Source organism: Gracilinanus agilis, chromosome 3 (genome assembly GCF_016433145.1).
Source record: "Gracilinanus agilis isolate LMUSP501 chromosome 3, AgileGrace, whole genome shotgun sequence".
NCBI classification, from domain to species: domain Eukaryota; kingdom Metazoa; phylum Chordata; class Mammalia; order Didelphimorphia; family Didelphidae; genus Gracilinanus; species Gracilinanus agilis.
This window is the reverse complement of record NC_058132.1, coordinates 10,644,808-10,671,410: the sequence shown is the minus strand read 5'-3', so window position 1 is coordinate 10,671,410 and position 26,603 is coordinate 10,644,808. Positions and strand designations below refer to the sequence as shown.

At 39.5% G+C, this 26,603-nt stretch overlaps 1 protein-coding gene across 1 annotated transcript in view; it reads left to right on the top strand.

Moving 5' to 3' along the window:
• Positions 1-604: 604 nt before the first annotated feature.
• The window catches only part of LOC123242904 (vomeronasal type-2 receptor 26-like), a 27,231-nt gene continuing 1,232 nt past the window's right edge, over positions 605-26,603 (top strand). Inside the window, exons 1-6 of the mRNA XM_044671020.1 lie at positions 605-810; positions 6,587-6,878; positions 8,974-9,777; positions 11,727-11,954; positions 18,013-18,136; positions 26,345-26,556. Coding sequence (XP_044526955.1) covers positions 605-810; positions 6,587-6,878; positions 8,974-9,777; positions 11,727-11,954; positions 18,013-18,136; positions 26,345-26,556 — 1,866 coding nt within the window. The remainder of the gene's footprint in view (positions 811-6,586; positions 6,879-8,973; positions 9,778-11,726; positions 11,955-18,012; positions 18,137-26,344; positions 26,557-26,603) is intronic.

The following is a 26,603-nucleotide window of genomic DNA, read 5'->3' as shown; positions in this document are numbered from 1 at the left end:
GTACAGGCCTTGGGGAGGGTTTCTCAAACCCTGGAGATTGGCAGGAATGTTCTGTCCAGCACATAGAAGGGTAGGGTCTGTGTCCAGCTGGCTGGAAGCCCCACTGACATTTTCCTACCTACTCTGTAAATCTGGGCCAATCATACCAGATCTAACCCATGACCCACTCTGAATCCTAGAAGTTTTGCTGTGCAACTTCACAAAAGTTCAGCAAGTGTCTTTGAAATAACAGATTGCTTGTTTCCCACTGGGGGTTACTGGGAAAAGAGAGGAAGTTATCCAAACAAATTTTTCTCTGGGTTTTCCCTTGGAGGCTGAGATGCAGGTGCAGAACCCCAGGCAGGGATGCTCCCTAGAGTTCTTCCTTGACACATGTACATTTACCAACCAGGGACCATCCCCTCATCCATCTTTCCTAGGATCACAAATGGTACCTCATTTCTGCAGCTTGGCTCCTGGAAGAGCTGGACCAGCAGCTGGCCGCCTCTCCAAAAATAAAGAACAATCTTCTCTTTAAAGTGTAGCTCAAGCAGCAGCTAAGGAGCTTTTGGATGCTCACATGCTAAGAATAGAATTTGGGGATTTGCTTAGGACACAGGGCCCAATGATCCTTTTGCTGGCCCTCTTCTTGCTCCTGAATATACCTTCTGCCTTAGTCATGGAAGAAAATTTCCCCTGCTTTGAGCAAATCAACCCACAAGTATATAGAGACGGAGACCTGGTCATTGGTGGGTTCTTCCCTTTGTACTTAATGGCAGTGAAGAGTTTCACAGGAGCTGAGCATCCACACAAGGCCTGCAATGCACATCAGTAAGTAAATAGGTGCCTGAGCTTTGACCTTAAGAAATAGATGAGCAAGCCTGAGTATGTAGCCTCTAGCCCCTGGAGACATTCATCATCCCCTTGTCAGTGATGCTTCCAGTATCTTTCTCATCTCTTAAAATCTACAGCCAAAAAATCCTTTCTTTCATTTAGGATCTAGGTGGGGCCATCTTACGGCCATTTGAATATTGTCTGTAGTCCCTCAGGTCCAGGAAGCAGGAAGACCCTGCCATTTATCTCATCATCTGGGACAGGTCCTTCTGTCTTCCCTACCCTGACTGCCATGCTGTCAGTGCTGAACATTCCTAGACACTGGAAACCCAAGCAGGAGGCTAGCTAGCACTAGAAGCATCACATTCTTGAGTGCTAGTCTTAGAGTAAGGAAGATCTAAGTTCAAATCCAGCTTTGGGCAATAATTATGTGTGATTCAGAGTGTGCAGGTGGAAAATTTGCTACACCTGAGCTAAATTCCCAGCATCCTTTTAAGTAAGTCCTCATCTGACACATAGGGGCTTGGGAGATAAATTTGGCTAAGACCCACTCTGCAGGGCTCTTTTTGGGGAGCTTGAGCTTTGCTTTGATTAAGGTGTGGCAGGTGTGGGTCTCTGACTCTGTGCTGTGCTCACTTAACTGAAGGAATCCCTTTCCTTCTCTTTACTTTCTCTGCTGTAATAAAGCCACTAAAGAGCAACTAACAGCCTCATCATTTAAATTGTAATTAGTACAAGAGTAATAGTAATAATGATGATGACCCTGATGAAGATAGCTTTTATGTAGCACTTCAAGTTTTGCAATGTGCTTTATAATACTTTAAGGTTATTGGGTCTCAGTTTGCTCATGTGAAAATGGGAATAATAATAGCACCTATCATTTAAGAGATTGTGACCACAAAATGCCATGGTAAGTATAATGAGGTTTGGGGTTTTTTTTGGTAATCCTAAGGTGTCATGTAAATGTCAATTTATAAAACATCTTTTCATTCCATGAGAAGGAATAGTTGGTATAGATGTCCATCCCAGGGGATGAGCACATCACTGGATGGACCCAAGCTGAAGGAATCCTTTGTTTTCCTCTTAGTATCTATTATCCTGTAATGAATCTCCCCCCTCCCAAAATGGGCAGCCCAAAATTGCTCCGTGTCTGTATATCTGTGTGTGTGAGGTAGGTAGATATGTGCTATGAATTATCCCCTGTGAGGCAAGGAGCCTTCTTATAATTATATACATTTTAAAGATGAGGAGGGGGCAGCTGGGTAGCTCAGTGGATTGAGAGTCAGGCCTAGAGATGGGAGGTCCTAGGTTCAAATCTGGCCTCAGACACTTCCCAGCTGTGTGACCCTGGGCAAGTCACTTGACCCCCATTGCCTACCCTTACCACTCTTCTGCCTTGGAGCCAATACACAGTATTGACTCCAAGATAGAAGGATTAAAAAAAAACAAATAAATAAAAAATAAAAAAAGACAAGGAAACTGAGGTTCCAAGAAGACCTGGTCAGATAGGTCTTCTGAAACTGAGACCAATATCCTTTCTAACATACTATGCTGCTTAACAAATACTGAATAGAGAGGTACTTTGAATAACGGGTGATTGTGAGCTAGAGTGAAGTCATGTACCTGCCTTCATTTAAAAAGACAAGATGAGGGAGGCTTCTCTCCCAAATCACCAGAGAATGCAGTGTACAGATTCCTCCACTCAAGAGGGTATATCATTTGGCTCAGCAGATTCTTCTTTGTGACTAACAGCACTTAAAGAATATGAGCTGGGGGGGCAGCTGTGTAGCTCAGTGGATTGAGAGCCAGGCCTAGAGACAGGAGGTCTTAGGTTCAAATCTGGCCTCAGCCACTTCCCAGCTGTGTGACTCTGGGCAAGTCACTTGACCCCCATTACCTGCCCTTACCACTCTTCCACCTAGGAGCCAATACACAGAAGTTAAGGGTTTAGAAAAAAAAGAATATGAGCTGGGTCCATGTATACCAAGGGGACACAACCAAGAAAACTGGGGACCTGCCACTGGTCTTCTTATGAATAGTGCTTTTCAAATGAGCTCCCTGAAAGTGTTTTACCCAATGGTCCTCCATGAGTCACAGCAAATAGGAGCATCAGGAATGGAGGAACAGATTCTATGCTGAGGAGGCAGTGGGGGAAAGCATTCTGATTCATAAATCCAGGGACCTTGGTTTAAGTCTTGCCTCTAATCTGCAATATTTAGATGATTTAGAGCAAGTCACTTAACTTTTCTGGGCCTCAGTTTCCTCATCAGAGAGAAAAAGCTATAGGAAGTGGGTAGAATGCTAAACTTGGAGTCAAGAAGACCTGACTTCAAATCCTGCTTTAGATATTTATGAGTATCATTACCCTTGGCAGGTTATTAAGACTTTCTCCAGTCTCAGTTTCCTCATCTGCAAAATGGGGATGAAACTAGTACCTAACTCCCAGGGATGTTGGGGGAATCAAATGAGAAATTCTGTGCCAAATGTTGAAAGATTCACCAATATTCTAGCATTAGACTAGATGGCCTCTTCAGTCATTTCTAGCTTTGGCTTCATGATCTTGGTTCTAAAATACATTCTTGAATTTTTCAGAGGCTTCAAAAGCTTTTGCTTTTTCCTTGTGTGAACTTGCAAGTTGGTCTAGAACCCTCTAAATCTGTCTTCAGCTGGGCTGATTGTCAGATGCCTGCCTTTTCCTCCGGATCTTATAATATTTTGTGTTGATGGTCTGGGCACTGGATTGAAGCTTTGTGTTTAGAGAGAGCACTTATCTGCTCTGTCTCTGATGGGAAAATGCAGAATGATATGGCAGAGTCTGAATGTCTATCAAGACACATTTTAGTGATCTGTCACTAGACACTCTATGAAAGAGGAGTCTGAGTTGAGATTGGCATGGATCCCTTCAGTGGGCAATTCTTCATCTGCCAAGATTACTATAAAGTCACAGAAGACTAATGATACTTTGGGTTCTGGGTGTTTGTATGTGTGTGTGTGTGTGTGTGTGTGTGTGTGTGTGTGTGTGAGAGAGAGAGAGAGAGAGAGAGAGAGAGAGAGAGAGAGAGAGAGAGAGAGAGAGAGAGAGAGAAAGAACTCATTGGGAAATGACAAGTCATCAATCTAGCATGTAATTTCCATGAAATAAGGGACCCCCTCATGGAGAAATATCCTCCACTGATACCAAACAGAAATTCCTCAGGCATTATCAAGTTTGCCAGGAGCTCTGAACTCAAAGAAACATATATTAATAGCAGGTAGGTAGCACAGTGTTAGAACTTTGGGACTCCAGTCAAGAAAAACAGAATTCAAATCTGGCCTCAGCCTCATACTAGCTAGTGACCCTGGGCAAGTCATTTAATCTCTCTTTGCCTCCATTTCCTCATCTGTAAAATGGGGATGGTAATAAACCTCTCCCTCAGGATTGAAAAATGAGATAATAATTGTAAACTATAAATGCTTAGCACAGTGCTGGATCAGAGTAAGTACAATGTAAAGGATAGCTATTATTATTATTATTATTACTATGTATCAGACACTGACAGGCAATGAGGATACATAAAAAACAAACACAATAATTCCTTTACTTAAGGATATGGGGGACAGGGGATAAGAAGGATACAATGCATTCATAGATAAGTAAATTCAAAATGTAGGATAAAGAAATTTGAAAAAGTGATTGGGGAGAGGAGGGATGTTCAGATAGCTGATCCCTTGGAGGGCCAGTATTAATGGTCAGTTCTGGGGAAGTGGCCCAGACCAGTGGATCATGGAGGACTTCACTGATTGCCCCATTTGCATGTTTAGGTACAGACAATACCCATGTTTCCAAAGCCTTCTAAAAAGAGAACTTCTATTTTGAGTTCTTAGAGCTATGCCTTGTCTTTAGACTAGGATGAATCTATCAGAATTGTATTTGGCTGGGCAGGTATGACACCTGCAGTGGTACTTGAATCAGTAGCCATTGTGCCGATGAGACATCCTGGGAAGGCTCTGGGGCATCAAGTATGGGCTAGAATAAATTGCCATAGCAAATGTGTCTACATTAAAAAGTCATTTGGGGAGGCGGCAGGTAGTGGAGGATGAATTGCCTCCCTTTGACTCTATCCAAAGGACTATAAAACCAGTCAAGTTCTTGATTCATAGAATTCTGGGTTGGACTGCCTTAACCAAAAATCCATGCTATCTCTCTAGTGCTTCTGGGGGGCTAGAGACAAGGAAAAAGTCAATGCCTTCCCATGTTGGAGTCTTCTTTTCCATTAAATATATCACATGCCAACATTCCCAGCATGCCCACTCCTTCCTTCAGTGGTAACTGAACCTCTGAGACTCACCACTGCACAAAAATACTTCCCCATGTTCCCCTGTCTCTAGCTTCAGTTAATAATGCACAGGATCGGCATTTCTCTGGCCAGAGAAGGCATGGAGAAGAGTTAAGCTGAAGTGAAAGTGGTATGGACTGAATGAAGCCAGGTGTTCTCTTTGGAAAGGCTCTAGTTTTATAGACTTTAATATAAAAGACTGTAGTCCTAGTAAAGACTGACATGGTCTGAGTAAGACAGTAGCAATGGTAGTCTTTGTTATGAAAGGCCTGTTCACTCCAGAGACCTAATGGTCATAGCATCTAGCACAAGTACAGAATATAGAGTAAGCACTAGACACAGGTAGAACCCAGGGCGGATATCCAGGATAAGGGTGGGATTTGGGCTGGGAATGGGTTCCAGAAGAATAACACAAGACAAGGTGATCCTGTATTAGACAAGAACCCAAGAAACTGAGGCTCCAGATAGACCCAAGAGCACACCAAGAGGTCCAAGGATTTCTGGACTCAGCATGCTCTCTCCAAATGGGGCTTCCAGACTTAGTCCCTGTTAGAACTTCCCTCAAGGATTAAAATAGCCAAAAATATTTTGTAGAATGAACCAGGTTACCCTCAGTTGGGAAGAGGATGTGGTCAATGGCTCAGTTTCTCTTTGGGGGGATTTCTTCCAAGGAGTAAAACTCGCCTCATGACAGAAGACATCAAGTCCAAGGGTATATACTTCCCTGAACTGCCAGGTTGTGCAGCACTATGAGAGTGGCCTGCGTGTATAGACTGCCTGAGAATATGGTTATTGATGTGTAAACCTTCTACATAAGGTTGTGAGACAGAGAGAGACCAGGGAGTTATTCTTACCTGTACTCTGTGTCGTGCATATTAACTGATCATTACACATTTGTTGATGAAATGACTGAGTGCTTCAGGTCAACCAACCTTTTATTAAATGCTTATACTATGCTAGGTGTTGGGGATACAAAAAGAAAGGCAAAAACATGGTCAATGACCTTAAGGAGCTGGTATTTTAATGAGAGGATTAGCATTCAAACACTTTTGTACATAAAAGACACATAGGGTGTAATGGGAGATAATCTCAGAGGAAAGGCACTAGCCATAAGGAGAGAGGCAAGGCCTCTTGCAGAAGGACAGATATGAACTGAGTCCTAAAGGAAGGGAGAGGAGCCAGGAGGTAGAGGTGACCAGGGAGAGCACTCCAGGTACTCAGCCTCACTGGGAATTCTGAAGAAATTCTCCTTCCACAACCAACACCCTAAATTTCAGGAGAGTCAACAGAACAGGGGTACAGTTCTGTGAAAAACAGGTATCGTGATCCACAGACCAAGCTTGGCTTAGCCATGAGCCTTGTGATGTGACTTGGGCATGGCTAGACCGGTTTCCTTGAAACCTATGTCCTCTCCAGGATTTGTTACCAGCCTCTGATCTTCTCCCCACTCCCTGCAGGTGGCTGCACAAAAATTACCAGCAGGTTCTGGCCCTGATGTTTGCTGTGGAGGAGATCAACAGAGACCCCAGCCTCCTCCCTAATACTACCCTGGGATTTCACATCTACAACACCTACCACAGTGATTCCAGGACCTTGGAGAGCTCCCTGAGGTGGCTCTCAGGAGAAGGCCTGACCACCCCAAATTATAGTTGTGAGAGGCAGGACAAGACCCTGGCTGTTATTGGAGGAGCCACCTCTGCTCTTTCTGTTCAGATGGGAACCCTTCTGGAGCTCTACCGATTCCCGCAGGTAGGGAGCCCTGGACCTGCCATCTCTTACCCCTTTTTTGAAATGAAGTGACTTGGTCACACAAGATGGAAGGGAGAAATAAAACAAATATCTATTATGTGGCACTCACTGTGCTAAGTGCCTTCACAAAATGATGTCATTTGATCCTTCTAATCAGCATGGGAGTTAGGTGCTATTGTTAATCCCCATTTTACAATGGAGAAAATTCAGGTAAATATCAATTAACTGATTTACCCAGGATCACCCAGCTAGTACCTGGCGGAGGCTAGATTTGACAAGTCTTCCTGACTCAAGGCTCAGTACACACTCTACTGTGCCATCCAAATGAAACAAGGCTATTAAGTGTTGAGGCAGAATTTGAACTGAGTACTTTCTGACTCAAAGTCCAGCACTATACCTGACCCAGAGCAACCAGAATAGAATTAATATGTAAATAGAGCTGCCATGATAGGCAGTGCTCCACTCCCACTTTTACCCCAGATCTTAGTGTCACTCATGCTCAGGAGGTAGCCAGCCAGGTTCCTGGTGATACATGTTTTAAGTCAGTCAGACTTCTTGCCAGGTCTGTCTCTCCACTTGAAATCCGTTGGCACGTCCTTGGTCACCCCCTCACTATACCATCATGAGGCACAGAGAAAAGGCTCTAGTCTTTTTGTAGGCTATATTATGTCCATTTGCTTATTAGACCTGGAAAAGTCTTCAGAAATAACATAAGATGTTCTCATTTTAAAGACAACAAATATGGACCTTTAGTGCTGGAGCCTGGGTTATTTATTTATTGTTCTTTACTGACTCTTGGAAGGACCAACCTTTCTTTTTATATAACCTTACTAAATGATTATTTCTCAAAATTAACTCTAGCCGAGTCATTGCTATCAACTGATAATCTGTAGCAGTGATTCCCAAAGTGGGCGCCACCACCCCCTGGTGGGTGCTGCAGTGATCCAGGGGAGCGGTGATGGCCACAGGTGCATTTATCTTTCCCATTAATTGCTATTAAAATTTTTTAAAAATTAATTTCCAGGGGGCTAAGTAACATTTTTTCTGGAAAGGGGGCGGTAGGCCAAAAAAGTTTGGGAACCACTGCTCTATAGGGAGGAGACTCATGATAGAGAATAACAAGCAAGAAGATTAGAAAGACGAACCTAACGGTGATGGGTTACCCATTGAAGCCGGAGGAGAGATGTAGCCAGTTGTCCTCTGGAAACCTGGCCTCCCAGTGTGAAAGGGGTTTGGGAGAGTGAGCCCAGGTCCTGGGAAATCCTGGCTGTATGACCTTTTTGAGGCAATTCTGAACCTAGGTGCTGCAGAGAAGGTGCTGGCCTGCATTGATAGGAGTTTCTTTACCCCTATGATTAAACAGGTCTGGTCCCTATCCCTAGAAAGTGCATTATTTCCAAATGAGTCATCAGTCTTGCGAACATAAGTGAAATAATTATTTCAATTATTATTTAAAACTAATAATGACTAGCAGTTAAATAGCACTTTAAGTTTTGCAAAGCAGTGCAGAAATATTATCTTATTTGATCCTTATAACAACTTTGAGAATTGAGTGCTATTGTTATATCCATTTTTCAGCTGAAGCAGACAGTGTTTAAGTGACTTGCCTGGGGACACAAAGCTACTAAGTGTCTCATGCTAGATTTGAACTTAGATCTTCCTGACTCCAGACCTATTGTTATATCCACTGGATAGCTATATGTGTTCACATGTCAATTCACTAGGCACTTTGGTTTTATTACCATTCTTGAGGAAATCACTTTGCTTCAAAAAAGAATTGCTCCAACCAACACCATCACCAAAACACAGTAGTGTCGGTTTGAGCAGGAAATTTATTTGGAGCCACAAACAAGAACAGAAAGTCAAGAGAAATCCAGAACCATTTGGGAAAGAAGCCATGAAGGATTCAGGGAAGTGAATGACTTAAAACCAGTAGCATCAGAGTATTCTGTCATCTAGCCAATATCTATTTCTTTTTCTTATTCTATTTCTTTTCCTTAATGAAACTAGGTAGTTTGGGTAATACATTGAGGTTTATAAGTATTTGCCAGTGCCATTTTTATAAATCCCAGAAAGACATTTCTTTCCCATCCAGGTAAGCTATGGCCCGTTTGATCCTACCCTGAGTGACAAGGTCCAGTTTCCTTCCCTTTACCAGATGGCCCCTCAGGACTCCTCCCTGCATCTGGGCATTGTCCAGTTGCTATTGCATTTTGACTGGACCTGGGTGGGGCTGGTGGTCACAGATGACATGAGAGGCGAACAGTTCCTTTGGGTCATGGGAGAAGAGATGAGAAGTAACAAAGCCTGTGTGGCCTTCACAGAAAAGATCCCTGTCAGTGAGAGACGCCATGCTGAATCCCAGGTGGCTTTCATGCCAAGGATCATTGGGTCATCAGCCAAGGTGATCATTGTCCATGGTGATACAGACTCACTGATGATCCTGAGATATTCTCAGCTACATACAATTCCAATTTGGAAGGTTTGGATTATTACATCACACTGGGATGTCACCGTAAGACCCTACAGTCGTGATAGTGAAACTTTTCATGGTTCCCTCATATTTTCACATCAGACAAGTGAGATTCCTGGTTTCAAAGCATTTCTTGGGACAGTCACCCCAGCCAAATACCCAGGGGACATTTTCCTTAAGAGTTTCTGGGTCTCAGCATTTGAGTGTCCAGATGAGCCAGCAAAACTCGAACGAGAGGACTGTTTCTTGAATGCTTCCTTGGAGATGCTGCCTTTGCATTATTTTGACATGACCATGTCTGGCCTCAGTTACTTGGTCTACAATGCTGTGTATGCTGTGGCCTGGGCTCTTCAGGAAATGCTCCAAACCAGATCAGAAATGAGATCTGTGAGAGATGAAGGATGCCTGGTGCCTCATCCCTGGCAGGTAATGAACCCTACTCCTGAGCTGAATGTCCACTGGCATCCCTAGGGTTATAGATGAACATTCCTTGGTTGACTGCCTTTCCTTAGCATTGACATTTCCCTTACATCTCCTTGGCATCCCTAGGCTCACAGATGGACATTCCTTTGTTTTCTTACTTTGGCTTCCTTTGGAAGTCTTAAGAGTTTGTACACTAATGGTATTATAGATATGTCATCCTACTAGGAACTTATCTATAACTGCAAAGCATTGTACTAGATCCTTCCTGCCTAATGATCTGAGTCTTCCTCTAGAGCTATGGGAAATATTTTCTGAAACCTGGTACCTAAGAGGGTCCTCTGGATCCAATGTAGAATGCATGTCAATTTGGTTGTTAAAAAACAATGATTGAATTGTTAGTTGCAGAAACACAATGAAACACAACTGCCCTTGTTCTAACAAAGTAGTTCCACTCTCAAGTAATTCTTCCTTTTTCTCATTCTGTGTGCTTTAGGATAGAACCTAATACTAAAATCATTCTCAGTGGCAACCCATAATGGACCTCAAATACAAGCTTCCACAGAATTACTTATCTTTGTGAAAAATAATGGCATCCTCAGCTAAAAACACATGGAAAATTAGGGACTTTATTTTAGAGATTAGGCTGCTAGCATTGTATCTACTAATAGATACCAATACAAGGTGCCCAGACATAGATTTTAGAAGATTGTAGACTTGGATGAAACAAATTATATATTGATTTTCACTAACTTCTGGTTAATAGTCAGAATGGTGTTTATAAATTAAAACAAACATACTTCTGAGAAGGGATCTATAGACTTCCCCTTTATGTAAAAAAGGACCATGATACAAAAAAGTTAGGAAACAGTGTTTGAGAAGAATCTGATTCACTTCCCCCAGTCCTAATCTGAAGAGTTATTTGTGTTTGGTGTTTTTTTAGTTCTTTACACTCATATAAATGTATCATACTTTTAAAACATCAACATCATGTCCTAATGACTGTTCCCTAAATGAATACTATCTTGTTAGGAAAAAAATCAGTTAAAACAAACTGATACACTGGCCATATCTGACAATGTATGTCTCATTTCATCCCCTTAGTCCACCACCACTCTGAGAAGAGTAGTTTGAAAGTTTTCACCATCACAAATGGATTTCAGGAGCCCCAGGTCTCTATTCTAGAAAAAGAATACTCCCTGAACCACTTAAGGACACCTTTTTATATATATACCAACCATGTACAAGTGGCTATAGACAGAACTGTTGCTTCTCTGTGCTTCATCCAAAGAGTCAAATGAGCTCAAAGGCACACCGTGCTCACAGGAGTGAGAGCCAAGACTGGCACTAAAAATAGGAGTGTTCACTGGTGAATACAGCTGATCAGGGGCTAAAATGAGAAAGATTCAACCAGATTCCCCTTGGCCCATTCACCTGGACCCCATCATTATCACCAAAATGGCTGGGATATTGAATGATTCCTGCTAGGATGTGATTTAATTTAATTTAATTCTCTTTTTAAAAAATAGTCAAAAAATAAATTAAAAACAATAGTCATCATAGCAAATATTTACATGGAAATTTATGCTTTGCAAAGTACTTTATATGTTATCTCACAGAACTCCATAATAAGCACAATACACACAATAGGCATGGTAACACTATTTTCTGCCAGTCTTTGAATTTCCTTCTTATGAGAGTCTTAGCAAAAAGCAAGGCTTTTTATTATTCATCCTGTAACAATAACAACCTCAGGCCTTAAGACATCCACATCTATTGTGCTTTATTATCTGAAGGAAGTGCTTTAAAATAATGCTTGAATGAATGAATGAAAGAGTGAATGGAGGAGAGAATATATTACTGTATTACTGTTTCCTGCCATGTCCAATTGACCTTGGTACTGTTGCCTCCTCCCTGTAGACGGGATGGAGTGACTAAACTCTCTTATCATCTAGCTTCACTCATCCTTGAGGAACATTGACTTTAATAACACTGCTGGGGACCAGGTGGTTTTGAATGAGGAAAAGAATCCTGTAGCTAAATATGATATCATGAACTTTGGGATGAAGTCTAATTATAAGGAAGTTCTGGTGAAAGTGGGGCAATTTGTCCCCCATGCTCCACTTGGTCAAGATTTCACCATTTGTGAGAAGGAGTTATATCACAACTGGCTTGATTTGAAGGTCAGTACAAAAACTAAATGCCATTTTATGATCCAAACATTTTAACCCCATTTAGTCTATCATGCATTTACCTCAGCCTGCTCCATTGCCAGCTGTTTCTCTTTTTGACTTCACACAAATTCCAGAAAGAAATAAGAACAATTAAAATAACAATGATGGTAATAACAAGTATTATTGCCATCATTGCTATTTTAAGCAAAAGTAAACCAAGTAGATTTTTAAATATGAGGAAAGGGGGCAGCTGGGTAGCTCAGTGGATTGAGAGCCAGGCCTAAAGATGGGAGGTCCTAGGTTCAAATCTGGCCTCAGACACTTCCCAGCTGTATGACCCTGGGCAAGTCACTTGACCCCCATTGCCTACCCTTACCACTCTTCTGCCTTGAAACCAATACACAGTATTGACTCCAAGATGGAAGGTAAGTGTTTAAAAAATATATGAGGAAAATTTGGCAACCAGAATTGGTCCCAAGGGCACAATAGCAACAATTCTAATTGAGGCAGTCAAGATGGAGAGGAAAAAGAGCTGGCATAAGCATTAGAAAGACATGAGTTCAATTTCTTCCTCTAACATAGACTGCTATTTAGTGACAAGTCACTAAATTTCTGGGTGCTTAAAGTACCCCTACTTAACACTTAGTAAGTCACTAAGTAAGAGAGTTCACAAGTCACTTACTTGCTCACACCTCCAAAGGCCACAAGCACTGCCTACCCCTGCAGTGCTAGGTAAAGTGGGAAACTGTGATTGGTTCCCGTGAAGTGGGGAAGCTACAGGAAATGATGAGGGAAAAGGGTTATAAAAGGGGAGACTGAAAAAGAAGATTTTTTTATGCCTTGACTCTTTGGCAAGGAGACTATCCTGGAGGATGATTCTGCAGGATTCTGTGCTGGAGACTTGCGGGGCAAGTGACTGGAGGTAAAGGAAGAGATTTGCATTGGTGGAACTCTTGCTGAACACACCACAAGGACTCCTGGCTTAAGAGACTACCACAACTCCACTTGGAGATGGGGACTTAAGGGAGCCCTTTCAGAGTGGTGAGCTGGACTTCTTCAGAAAGAAAATATAGGCAATAGTTTCTACTTCCTTCCTACAATTCTTTCTTTTACTATATCTTTGTTAAACCAAATTGGTAAGAGTGGCTAATGGACTCGTGACTTAAGAGTTAATTTTGTAAATGGCAACCACAATCTTATATTTTTAATTCTTCTATTTAATCAAACCAATTTTAATTTTTACGACCCTAAAGTATCTTTGAGAAGAAAATCCAAAATTCAGTCACAAAGAGTTGGACACAACTGAAAAATTCCTTATCAAAAAAATTTTGTGTACTTTGCAGCCAGCCCACAGGAGATGGTGGTCCAGAAATAACCTTGCCTATGTACACTAATTCCATTTCCCTTCGGTATTGTGATGAGGGAGGAACTGGGGTGGCATTAATGTCATGCTTTCAAGAGACATTTTGTTGTTGCTATTGTTAGGTCATTTCACTCAAGTCCAACTCTTTCATGACTCCATTTTGTAGTTTTCTTGGAAGAAATACTTAAGTGGTTTGCCATTTACTTCCCAGCTCATTTTACAAAGGAGGAGCTGAGGCAAACTGTGTTAAGTGACTTGGTCTTGGGTCAGTTAGTATATGTTAGAGGTTAGATTTGAACTTATGAAGATGATGTTTTCTGGTTCCAAGCCCTTTGCTCTAATTACTGTACCACATAGCTGCCCCCATAGTATGTATTGTTGTTTATTTTCTCATGGGATCTGACTTTTTGTAATCCCTTTAACAATAGCTACCAGAGGGGTTGTCTAGGTGAGGATAATGGAGTAGTTTTCCATTTGCTTCTCCAGTGGATCCAATGGGTCGCTTTTGCTAGGTGATCAGAGATTAAGTAATTTATTAAGAGTTATATAACTATGAGGTATATGAGGTTGGATTTGAATTCAGGTTTTCCTTATTCCTGGCCCACCACTTTATCCACTGAGCCATTTTGCTGCTTCCTTGGCATACAGAAGTTAAGAGATTTGTCCAGACACATTTTTAACTATGTACCTCCATTCTATTTTTCACCATTTATCATTCTCTGTCTTTCTTTTCACTCTTGCTATTATTGTATTGTTGTTGGGCAGCTGCTAGTCAGTGCATAGAAAAATGGACTTGGAATCAAGACTCATTTCATGAGTTTAAATCCAGCCTCTAACACATAATAGTTATGCCATCCTAGGCAAGTCACTTAATGCTGTTTGCCTTAATTGTTCATCTGTAAAATGAGTTGGAGAATGAAATAGCAAACCACTTTAGCCAACAAAACTTCACATGGAATTACAAGTCAGACATGAGTAAACAACTCTCTCTTTTTACCTTTTTCTTCCTCAAAAGTCTGTTTTGCTTCTGACCACTGACTCCCTTAAACTATTCTCCCTTCTATCAGCCCCTATCCCATCCCTTTTCCTTCCTACATTCCTGTTGAGTAAGATAGATTTCTATAAATAAGTGTATGTGTTACTCTTTCTTTGAGTTAATTCTGATGAGAGCAAGATTCAAATGCTGCCTGTCTTGCCCTCATTTTACTCCCTGAATTCTACCTTTTCCTTCTTCCATCTTCCAGTACTTTCCTCTTCATCCCTTAGTTTTTATAGATATATTCCATCATTTTCAACTCACATCCATGCTTTCTGTTGATATATACTTCTAATTGCCCAAATAATGATAAAGTTCTTAGAAGTTTCAAGTAGCATCTTCCCATTTAGGAATTGTGGTAGGAAATTTATAGATAGGATTTATTATAGTGAGTAAAAGCAAACCAAGCAAAAAACCTGGCTGAGGCTGTCAACATTCCAAACCCAGAATGTTGAGAGAGGCTTGTCCTCAGAGACTAAGAGAAAGTTGACAGTTTTGCCCTGGAGAAGCTGGAGGCTGTGGCTATTGTTCAATTAACTAGCCTGTGGACTTATGTGGGATCTCAAAAGAGGAGCTAACCTTGAATCACTGAGGGATCTTCAATCAAGATCTAGGTTGAGTTAGGTGCTTTTCCCATTGTTGGTAGACAACTACAGAAAGCTCTGTACTCCCCTAGCTTATTGGATTTAACTTGTTGTTTCCTGAAGTGTTCTTGTGACCTGATTTCTTCTGGATACCATCCTGGGATGTGCTTTGTGACATTCCCAAATCCCTTTGCCTTTTCAGCCCTGCTAGAGCTGGCTGTTTATAGTTAGTGTCAGTGAAGCCAATTCCCCTTACCTAAAATTCTGAGAGTTGGTCCATAGATCCAAATTGGCAGTTGGTCCTCTTACCTCCTTCCCTGTTCTTGTTAACCATTAAAAACCCTTTTGATATACTTCCTGGTAGTTTCCTTCCCAGTCTTCAAGAACCCACTAAATTTAAACTATTTCACTGACTGTGTTGATTTCTGTTTCTGTTTGTTTCCCCAGCTAAGATTGTTATTGTGTTACCTCTACCTAATCAGCTGTGGGCTACTTTTATCCAGCTGAGCTGGTGTTTCCCTTCTCATTTCTTATCTATTTCCCCATTCCCCTAAAAGTACTGTTATTTTCAGTTACCATACTTCAGAATGCAAAAAGTTTAACATTTTTAATCCCTTATTATTTCTCTTTCCTGTTTACCTTGTTATGCTTCTTTTGAGTCTTTCTATTTGACAGTCATATTTTCTATTCAGCTATTGGTCTTAAACATCCTACCTGAAAGGACTTTCAGATATGCTTGAAAATTCTGTTTCACTGAATATCAATTTTTCCCCTGAATAGCTTATACTGGGGTTTGATAGATAAATGATTGTCAGTTGTAATCCTAGCTCACTTGTCCCCAAGAATATAATATTCCAAACCCTCTGATCCCTTAATATAGAAGCTGGTAAATCTAGTGCTATCCTGACAATGGCTCCATGATATTCGAATGGCTTCTTTCTGGATACTTGAAATATTTTGTCATTGACCTGGAAGGTCTGGAACTCGGCATTAATATTCCTGGGGATTTTCACTCTTTCAGGAGGTGATTGGTGGATTCTTTCAATTTTGATTGAAGGAGGCAGTTTTCCTTTATAATTTATTGAAATATGATATCTAAAATCTTTTTATCTTGGCTTTTAAGTAGTCCAAAAAATCCTACATGATCTCTCAATTTATTTTCCAGGTCAGTTTTTTCCCAATGGCATGTTTCATTATTTCCTTTTTTCATTCTTTTGACTTTTTATTGTTTTGTTGATGTCTCATAGAGTTATTAGCTTCTATTTATGCAAATCCAATTTTTAAATAATTATTTTCTAGAGTGAACTTTTGTACTTTCCTTTCCATTTGGCCTTTTAAGTTCTTTTTCCTTCTCTTTTCTTCTCCTAAGAACATTTAAGTTCTTCCTTTCAGTGAATTTTTGGATCTCTTTTTCCATTTGGTCAATTCTAGTTTTTAAGAAGTTCTCTTCAGTAGATTTTTGTCCCTCTTTTTCCATTGGAAAAATTCTAGGTTTTTAAAAGCTGTTATAATGAACATTTTTGTGCCTATTTTATTGTGTTATTGATTTTCTCTTTATAATTTTCTTGCACCACTCTAATTTCTTTTCCCAATTTTTCCTCTATCTTTTTAATGTGATTTTTAAAATCTTTTTTGAACTCTGACAAGAATTTTTGTTCTAGTGTTCAGTTACCATTTTTTTCTTTGAGGCTTAGCTTATAGTTATTTTGACACCACTGTCTTCTTCTGAGTCTGTGTCTTGATCTTCCCTGGTTCCATAGGAGGTTTTTATAGACGGATTCATTTTATTGTTGTTTGCTCATTTTTTACAGCCTATTCTTTGACTTTTAATTTTATGTTAAAGTTGGACTCTGCTCACTTGGAGACTGGGAGGCAATGTCCAAAGCTTTAGGCATTGTCATGCTGCTGTCTTCAGAGCTAGTTCTTAGGGTCTGCAAGTTTTTGCTGCTTCCAAGGTGGTATGATCTAAGGAGTAGTGTGGTCCCTGCTCTGATGGCCTATGCTCTGCTCATTTTACCCAGGAAGAAAACTTGTGTCCCTGAAGCTACAAGTGCTAGCACCCCTTTCTTCTTTGTAACTGAGACCAGGGTCACCACTTTTTCATAAGTAATCACAATCCTCTTCTCTACACTGGAACTGTGACCAGGGACACTGTTCCCCTCTGGCAAAAGCAATAGTGCTCCTCTTCAAACTGGAACCTCAAATCAGAACTGGTTAAGAGCAATGCAAAGGATACCTTGTAATCTCTTTCTGACCTCCTTTACATTTGGGCTGAAATCCCCTGAAGCTGCTGTTGTACCTGCTTCCAAGGGCCACTGCTGTTGATGCCACAACAGGTGCTTTACTCCATGCTGACCACCACCACTTAAGAATCACAGTTTTCTCCCAAGTTTTTTGGACAAGAAAAAAACCTCACCTGAAATTCTGTTGGCTCTGTCACTCCAGAATTTTATTTGAGGCATTATTTTAAAGTTGTTTGGATACTACCCACATTCAGAGGAAGACCTACAGGAGTGGAAACACAGAAGAAAAGCAACTGCTTGAACACATGGGTTGAGGTGGACATGATTGGGGATGTAGACCCAAAACTACCACACCAATGCAACTATCAACAATTTGGAACTAGGTCTTGATCAATGACACATGTTAAAACCAATGGAAATGCACATCGGCTATGGGGGGGAAGTTGGGGGGTAAAGGGGAAAGTAAGAGCATGAATCATGTAACCATGTTAACTTTTCTAAAAAATAAAAATTATTAAATGAAAAAAAAAGTTGTTTGGAAGAAAGTGTTGGGGGAGTTTAGATCAATCACTATGTATATTTTATCATCTGGACTCCTGAACAAATGTGTGTTGATTAAGTACTGTGGGTATATGCCTGTGCTAGATATTAAGGATACAACTTTTTTAGCATCAAACTCAGGGACCAAGTGATGAATAAAAAATTGTGACACATTTCTATGTGAACTATATCAGGAACATTTCCAATTCTAAGCCAATATATTTAACTTTTGCACAGCAGCAAAACTCCTACTCTATAACCAGGGCCTGATGTACTTTCTTCTTCCCTTGTTACTGCTTAGACACTCCAGGCCATCTGTACTGAGCATTGTGGCTCTGGATTCAGGAAAATTGCCCAGGAGGGAGAGCCTGTCTGCTGCTTTGACTGTGCCCCATGCCCAGAGGGAGAGATTTCCAATCAGAAGGGTAAGTGATTGAGCCTAAAATTGAAATTAACAGTCTGGGGGATTGGAAGAATTAGGCTGTCCTCAATAGAAATAGGGAAGGTCATGCAAATAGTGGATTTTGGTATGAAGTAGGACCTTAAGGTTGCTCTGATTTACACTTCTCTTGTTATTAGTGATGTTGTGCATTTTCCCTCATCTATTGATGCCTTTGATTTATTCCTCTTCAAACTAGTTGCTCATATCCTTTAACCAGTGATCCACTAGGACAGTGATGGGCAAACTTTTTATTTTTTATTTATTTTTATGTTTTAGAAAAATTTTTTCCATGGTTACATGACTCATGTTCTTGCTCTCTCTCCCCTCACCCCCAAACCCCCAATAGCTGATACACATTTCCACTGGTTTCTTCCTGTGTCATAGATCAAGACCTATTTCCATATTATTGATAATTGTTCTAGGGTGGTCATTAAGAGTCTACATCCTAATTGTGTCTGCATCAACCCATGTGTTCAAGCAGTTGTTTTTCTTCTGGGTTTCCACTCCTGTAGTACCTGTTCAGGCACCAAATCTAAGGATTTCTTTATCATCTCTGATAATTTGATAAGGACAGTTTAGTTGATAAGGAAATATTGGCTTCCCACAGAAAACCAGTCTCTAAAGATCAGAATTGGGCAAGTAGAAGCCAATGATCTTGCAAGACAGCAAGAACTAGGGGCAGCTGGGTAGCTCAGTGGAGTGAGAGTCAGGCCTAGAGACAGGAGGTCCTAGGTTCAAACCCGGCCTCAGCCACTTCCCAGCTGTGTGACCCTGGGCAAGTCACTTGACCCCCATTGCCCACCCTTACCAATCTTCCACCTATGAGACAATACACCGAAGTACAAGGGTTTAAAAAAAAAGACAGCAAGAACTAATAAAGCAAAGTCAAAAGAATGGCAAAATAGAAGAAAACATGAAATATCTCTCCGAAAGAATGACAGATCCAGAAAACAGGTCTAGAAGAGACAATTTGAGAATCATTGGTCTTCCTGAAAAATCAGAAATTAACAGAAATTTGGACACCATACTACAAGAAATTATCCAAGAAAACTTCCCTGATATTCTTCAACAAGAGTGCAAAATAGACATTGAAAGGATCCATAGATCATCCTCTACACTAAACCGTCAAAAGTCAACACCCACAAATATAATTGCCAAATTCAAAAGTTTCCAAGTTAAGGAAAAAAATATTATAAGAAGCCAGAAAGAGATAATTCAGATATCAAGGAACACCAATCAGGATTACACAGGATCTGGCAGCCTCCACACTAAAAGACCACAAGGCTTGGAATATGATATTCAGAAAGGCAAGAGAATTGTGTCTACAACCAAGAATCACCTACCCATCAAAACTGACTTTATACTTTCAGGGGAAAGAATGGGCATTCAACAAGAGAGAAGATTTCCAAGTATTTGTAGAGACCAGAACTAAATGGAAATTTTGATATCCAGCCACAAAAATCAAGAGAAACATGAAAAGGTAAATAAGAGAGGGGAAAGAAAAAAAACTCTTATTTTAAAATTTGCTTCTTTAAGGACTTCAATAAGATCGAATTAGTTGTACTCTGTAAGGTTGAAAAGGGGGTTTTATGGGTTCAATATATTAAAAGATGGTTGCCAGAGGATTGAACTATTATCAATCCTCAATTAAGAATAATCTCAAGTCAAAAATGACTTTTATGGAAGTTTATTTACAATTAGGAAGGTTGAAGGTAGGGAAATTAAGAGAGAGAAACTCTGGCCTGGACCAGAGGCCCGGACCAGGTAAGAATTTAGAGGCCCCAGCAGAAGGGCACAGAGGTTATTTAAACAAGGATTCTAGCCACAAGGCCTTTTACAATTAGAGAGGCAAGAGAGGCCTCCTTGAGGGTAGAGCATTCAGAAACACCAAGGGAAGAGAAAAAGTCAGCCTAACTTACCAACATGACAATTCAAAGGGGATATTTAAAGCAGTCTCATGAGGGTCTCAGCATTCCAACACTCCCCCATGAACCAGAAAAGGTCCATCAACTCACTCACTCAACTCCCTTTTTTAAAGGGGTCGCTTATGCTTCATTTCCTGTACCTCCCTCCTAATTTGCATGTCCAATCCCAATAGACTATTCTCATAGTACTGCTTAGAGGGCAGTCAGTTGATTCTGATTCATCACCACTCTAGCACACGTGGGTTATGGACCTCCCAGAACTAGAGGTGCTCTCACCTTTGGTGATTAAATCTAAAGATAGGCAGTGTAGACTTAATCCAATTATCACAATTCCTATATGGAGTATATGTGTAATTCTCAAAAATTGTATTCATTATTATAGTAATTAGAAGAATTATTCATAGGGAGAGGTTGGAGTACTAAATGGTCTAAGACAACACAGAAAAAAGTGGGGGATAGAAGATGGCACCAAGAGAAACTTGAAGGAATAAGAAAAATAGGATAATCTATACTACCCAAAGAGGGAATGGGAAGGGGAGGGGATGAACACTATTATAAGAAGGAGAGGAAGAGAGCATTAATATGAAATACTTAAACCTTACTCTCAGCAGAATTATTCTTGAGAGGGAAGAATAGCTATATCCATTGGGATATCAAATTTATCTTACCCTACAGAGAAAGTCAGAAGGGATAAACCAAAGAGGGTAATGGGGCGGGGAGTTCAAAAAGGGAGGGGAAGAGGGAGGGAGGGAATTCAATTGACCTTAAAAATAGTAAGAGGTGAACAAAAAGGGAGAGGTGGAAAGGGAAGTAAACTAAGGGAGGGGATAAGAGGGACTGACTTTAAACAAACCACTGGTTTAAAAGGAAATAGCTTAAGAAGAAGGGGAAGAACTAGGAGAGGATAGCATAATGTTATTACACATACACAGCTGATAATTATAATTCTGAATGTGAATGGGAGGAACTCACCCATAAAACAGAAGCAAATAGCAGAGTGGATTAGAAAACAAAATCCTACTATATGTTGGTCTACAAGAAACACACATGAGGCAGGTGGACATACATAGGGTTAAGGTTAAATGCTAGAGCAAAATCTATTAGGCTTCAACTGAGAAAAAGAAGGCAGGAGTTGCAATTATGATAACTGACAAATCCAAAGTAAAAATAGATCTGATTAAAGAGATAGGGAAGGTAATTACATCCTGATAAAAGGCAGTATAGACAATGAGGAAATAACAGTATTCAACATGTATGTACCAAATGGTTTAGCATCCAGATTTCTAAAGGAGAAACTTGCAGAGCTCAAGGAGGAAATAGATAGTAAAACTATACTAGAGGGAGACCTAAATCTTCCTTTATCAGATCTAGATAAATCAAACCAAAAAATAAATAATAAAGAGATAAAAGAGGTGAATGAAATCCTTAAAAAAATTAGAGTTAATAGATATGTGGAAAAAAATAAATAAGGACAAAAAAAAGAATACAGCTTCTTTTCAGCTGCACATGGTACATGCACAAAGATTGACCATGTACTATGCTATAGAAACATGGCAAACAAATGCAAAAGAGCATAAATAATAAATGTAACCTTTTCAGATCATAATGTAATAAAAATAATAATTAGTAAGGGCACATGCATAGGCAAATCAAAAATCAATTGGAAAGGGGTCAGCTGGGTAGCTCAGTGGAATGAGAGTCAGGCCTAGAGACAGGAGGTCCTAGGTTCAAACCCAGCCTCAGCCACTTCCCAGCTGTGTGACCCTGGGCAAGTCACTTGACCCCCATTGCCCACCCTTACCAATCTTCCACCTATGAGACAATACACCGAAGTACAAGGGTTTAAAAAAATCAATTGGAAATTAAATAATATGATTCTCCAAAATCAGTTAGTTAAAGAACAAATCATAGAAACAATAATTTCATTGAAGAGAATGACAATGATAAGACTTCCCACCAAAATCTGGGGGATGCAGCTAAAGCAGTACTCAGGGGGGAAATTTATATCCTTGAATGCATATGTTAACAAATTAGGGGGGTGGGCAAAGATCAATGAACTGGGCATGAATCAAAAAACTAGAAAGCAAACAAATAAAAATTCCCAGTTAAAAACTAAATTAGAGATCATAAAAATTAAAAGAGAAATTAATAAAATTGAAAGTAAAAAACTATTGAATTAATAAATAAGACTAGAAGCTGGTACTTTGAAAAAACAAATAAAATTGACAAAGTACTGGTCAATCTAATTTAAAAAAGGAAAGAAGAAAACCAAATTGACAGTATCAAAGATGAAAATAGAGACCTCACCTCTAATGAAGAGGAAATCAAGGCAATCATTAAAAACTATTTTACCCAATTACATGGCAATAAATATAGCAATCTAAGTGATATGGATGAATATTTACAAAAATATAAATTGCCTAGATTAACAGCAGAAAAAATAGAATACTTAAATAATCCCATATCAGAAAAAGAAATTGAACAAGCCAACAAAGAACTCCCTAAGAAAAAATCCCCAGAACCAGATGGATTCACAAGTGAATTCTATCCAACTTTCAAAGAACAACTAATCTCAATACTATACAAACTATTTGACATAATAAGCAAAGGAGTTCTACCAAACTATGACACAAATATGGTACTGATTCCAAAGCCAGGTAGAACAAAAACAAAGAAAGGAAACTATAGAACAATCTCCTTGATGAACATAGATGCAAAAATCTTTAAAAGAATACTAGCAAAAAGACTCCAGCAAGTGATCACGAGGGTTATTTATTATGATCAGGTGGGATTTATACCAGGAATGCAAGGATGGTTCAACATTAGGAAAACCATTCACATAATTGACAATAAGCAAACCAACAAAAATCACATTATATCAATATATGCTTTAAAAGCCTTTGACAAAATACAATACCCATTCTTATTGAAAACACTAGAAAGTATAGGAATGGAAGGGTCTTTCCTAAAAATAATAAATGGTATATATTTAAAACCATGAACAAACATCATCTGCAATGGGGATAAATTAAAAACATTCCCAGGAGTGGAACAAGGATGCCCACTGTTGCCTCTATTATTTAACATTGTACTAGAAACACTAGCAGTAGCAATTAGAGAAGAAAAGGAAATTGAAGGTATTAAAATAGGCAGTGAGGAGACCAAGCTACGACTCTTTGCAGATGATATGATGGTCTACCTAAAAAAATCCTAGAAAATCAACTAAAAAGCTAATGGAAATAATCAACAACTTTAGTAAAGTTGAAAGGATACAAAATAAACACAGATAAATCATCAGCATTTCTATATATTTCCAACACATCACAACAGCAAAACTTAGAGAGAGAAATTCCTTTTAAAATCACCCTAGACAATATGAAATACTTAGGAATCTATTTGCCAAGACAAACACAGGATTTACATGAACACAACTACAAAACCCTTTCCACACAATTAAAACTAGATCTAGACAATTGGAAAAACATTGATTGCTCATGGGTAGGATGAGCTAACATAATAAAAATGACCATCCTACCCAAGTTAATTTACTTATTTAGTGCTATACCTATCAAACTACCAAAAAACTTTTTTTACTGAATTAGAAAAAATTATAACAAAGTTCATTTGGAAGAACAAAAGACCAGGAATAAAAAGGGAAATAATGAAAAAAATATGAAGCAAGGTGGCCTAGCAGTACCAGATCTAAAACTGTACTATAAAGCAGTAGGTATTAAAACAATATGGTACTGGCAAATAGACAGAATGGAGGATCAGTGGAATAGACTTGGGGTAAGTGACCTCAGCAAGACAGTCTACGATAAACACAAAGAGCCCAGCTTTTGGGACAAAAACCCACTATTTGACAAAAACTGCTGGGAAAACTGGAAAACAATATGGGAGAGATTTGGTCTAGATCAACATCTCACACCCCATACCAAGATGAATTCAGAATGGGTGAATGACTTGAATATAAAAAAGGAAACTATAAGTAAATTAGGGGAGCACAGAATAGTATACTTGTCAGATCTCTGGGAAATGAAAGATTTTAAAGCCAAGCAAGAGTTAGAAAAAATTACAAACTTTAAAATAAATAATTTTGATTACATTAAATTAAAAAGGTTTTGTACAAACAAAAACAATGCAACCAAAATCAGAAGGGAAACAAGAACCTGGGAAAGATCTTTATAACTGCTTTTTGATCCAGCCATACCACTGCTTGGTTTATACCCCAAAGAGATAAAAAGGAAAAAGACTTGTACAAAAATATTTATAGCTGCGCTCTTTGTGGTGGCAAAAAATTGGAAAATGAGGGTATGCCCTTCAATTGTGGAATGGCTGAACAAATTGTGGTGTATGCTGGTGATGGAATACTATTGTGCTCAAAGGAATAATGAACTGGAGAAATTCCATGTGAACTGGAATGACCTCCAGGAATTGACGCAGAGTGAAAGGAGCAGATCCAGGAGAACATTGTACACAGAGACTAATACACTGTGGTACAATTGAACATAATGGACTTCTTTAATAGCAGCAATGCTGAGAGACTTATGAGAAAGAAAACTAGCCACATTCAGAGGAAGAACTGTGGGAGTAGAAACACAGAAGAAAAACAACTGCTTGAACACATGGGCTGATCGGGATATCATTGGGGATGTAGATGATAAACGATAACTCTAGTCCTACTATCAATTATATGGAATTAGGTCTTAATCAATGATACATGTAAAACCCAGTGGAATTGTGTGTCAGCTACAGGAGGGTGGGAGGATTTGGGGGAGAGGGAAAGAACTTGAAACATGTAACTATGGGGAAATATTCAAAATTTAAAAAATAAATGAATGAATTCTATTGACCAATCTAAAAAAGAAATTAAAATTAAAATAAATAAAATATTGATTAAAGACCCTGCTATGCCTCTACAACATAAAGGGTTTTTAGCACAAGTAAAGTTCTTATATTCATTCTACTCAAGAGAAGCAAGTTATACAATGAGCAACTCCAAGGTGATTTGAAAAGAAGATAACCAACTTCCATTTGATTTCTTCATTCAGGCTTTTCTCCTTGTGAATTCTTAGAAAGAAAAATTTTAATGGTCTCTCTGTTCTTCTCTTATCCATCACCTTCTCTCCATGGATCCAACTATGAGTCTAGCTCAGGGTTTCCTTATATCTCATCTGCCCTTGGTAATATGTCCTAATAGGTCTTCCTGTCCTCTCTATCAAGTTTACCCTCTCCAAAATTACAGGTTTGGTCATATCATTCATTTACTGACATTTTTTGATGTATTCTCTCTAAAACAAACTCTTTAACTTTGTTAAACTGGAAAAAAACATAAAATTATTAAATAGTCAGAAAAACCACATTTTAATTAAGGAGAGGGGTTCAGTGCTCTCCTCTCAGACCTCCACACAGAGCTGCATGCTGCACACCCACACAGAGTCCCTAGACTCTGGTTGCTCTCACCACTGACCCCAGGGAACGCCAGCTGTGCTAGATTGGACAATTGTGAAGAGCCATGAAAACTGGGAAGCTTATATACCCTTTTAGGGGAACTGGGGACTGAGGATGGGAGAATATAGTTGATTGGCTTTACAATGGCTACAAAGAAAATGAGGAGTCTTAGACAGGATTACCAGGGGGAGGCTGCTGCTTTACCTAAACTAATTTAAAATTTATTGTTCATCTGAAACTCTGTGAAGTTGGGCTTTCCCTCAGAGAGAAACTCATACGACAAGGCCAAACTTTAGGTCTTTACCTCCAAGCTAGGGGGTCATCAGATCTCACTAGGCTACAAGTTTGGGGGTTTCTTGATCCCACATTGACAACTTAAGTATTCAGTTTTATAATTCACATTAAAACTAATCTTTATCTTATATTAGTCCCTTTCATGAGATCTCTTTTCCATCCATACAGGACTATTACTATACTTCAAATTTTGCAGTCTATCCCTTGCTGTTGTGACTTTGTACATTTTGTGTGTCATATGTGGAACACAATGCCTCTCATTTTTCTTTACTGCCATCTTTATCTTCCCTCAAGGTTCATTTAATCTTGCTGGCACTAAACCTTAACCAGTTTATTTTCTTATCCTCATCAAGTCACCTTGAGCTGACTCATAGAATATATGTTGCATCTCACCAATAAATGAGCACAAGATCCTTGAGAGCAGGATTTTGTGGGGTTTTGTTTTATTTCCCTGGTGCCTGGCATAGGTTGTTGGATTTAGTACATTCTTAATAATTGCTTGATTGGTTACTAAATTGCAGATATGGACAATTGTATGAAGTGCCCAGAAGATCAGTATCCAAACAGAGAGAAAGATCGGTGCCTCCCAAAGGTAGTGACCTTCCTCAAAACTGAAGAACCTTTGGGATGGACTCTGACCTGCATGGCTCTTTTCTTCTCTCTCCTCACACTTCTGATCCTCATCCTCTTTGTCAAGCATCAAGACACTCCCATTGTCAAAGCCAACAACAGAGTTCTCAGCTACACTCTCCTCATCTCTCTCATCTTTTGCTTCCTCTG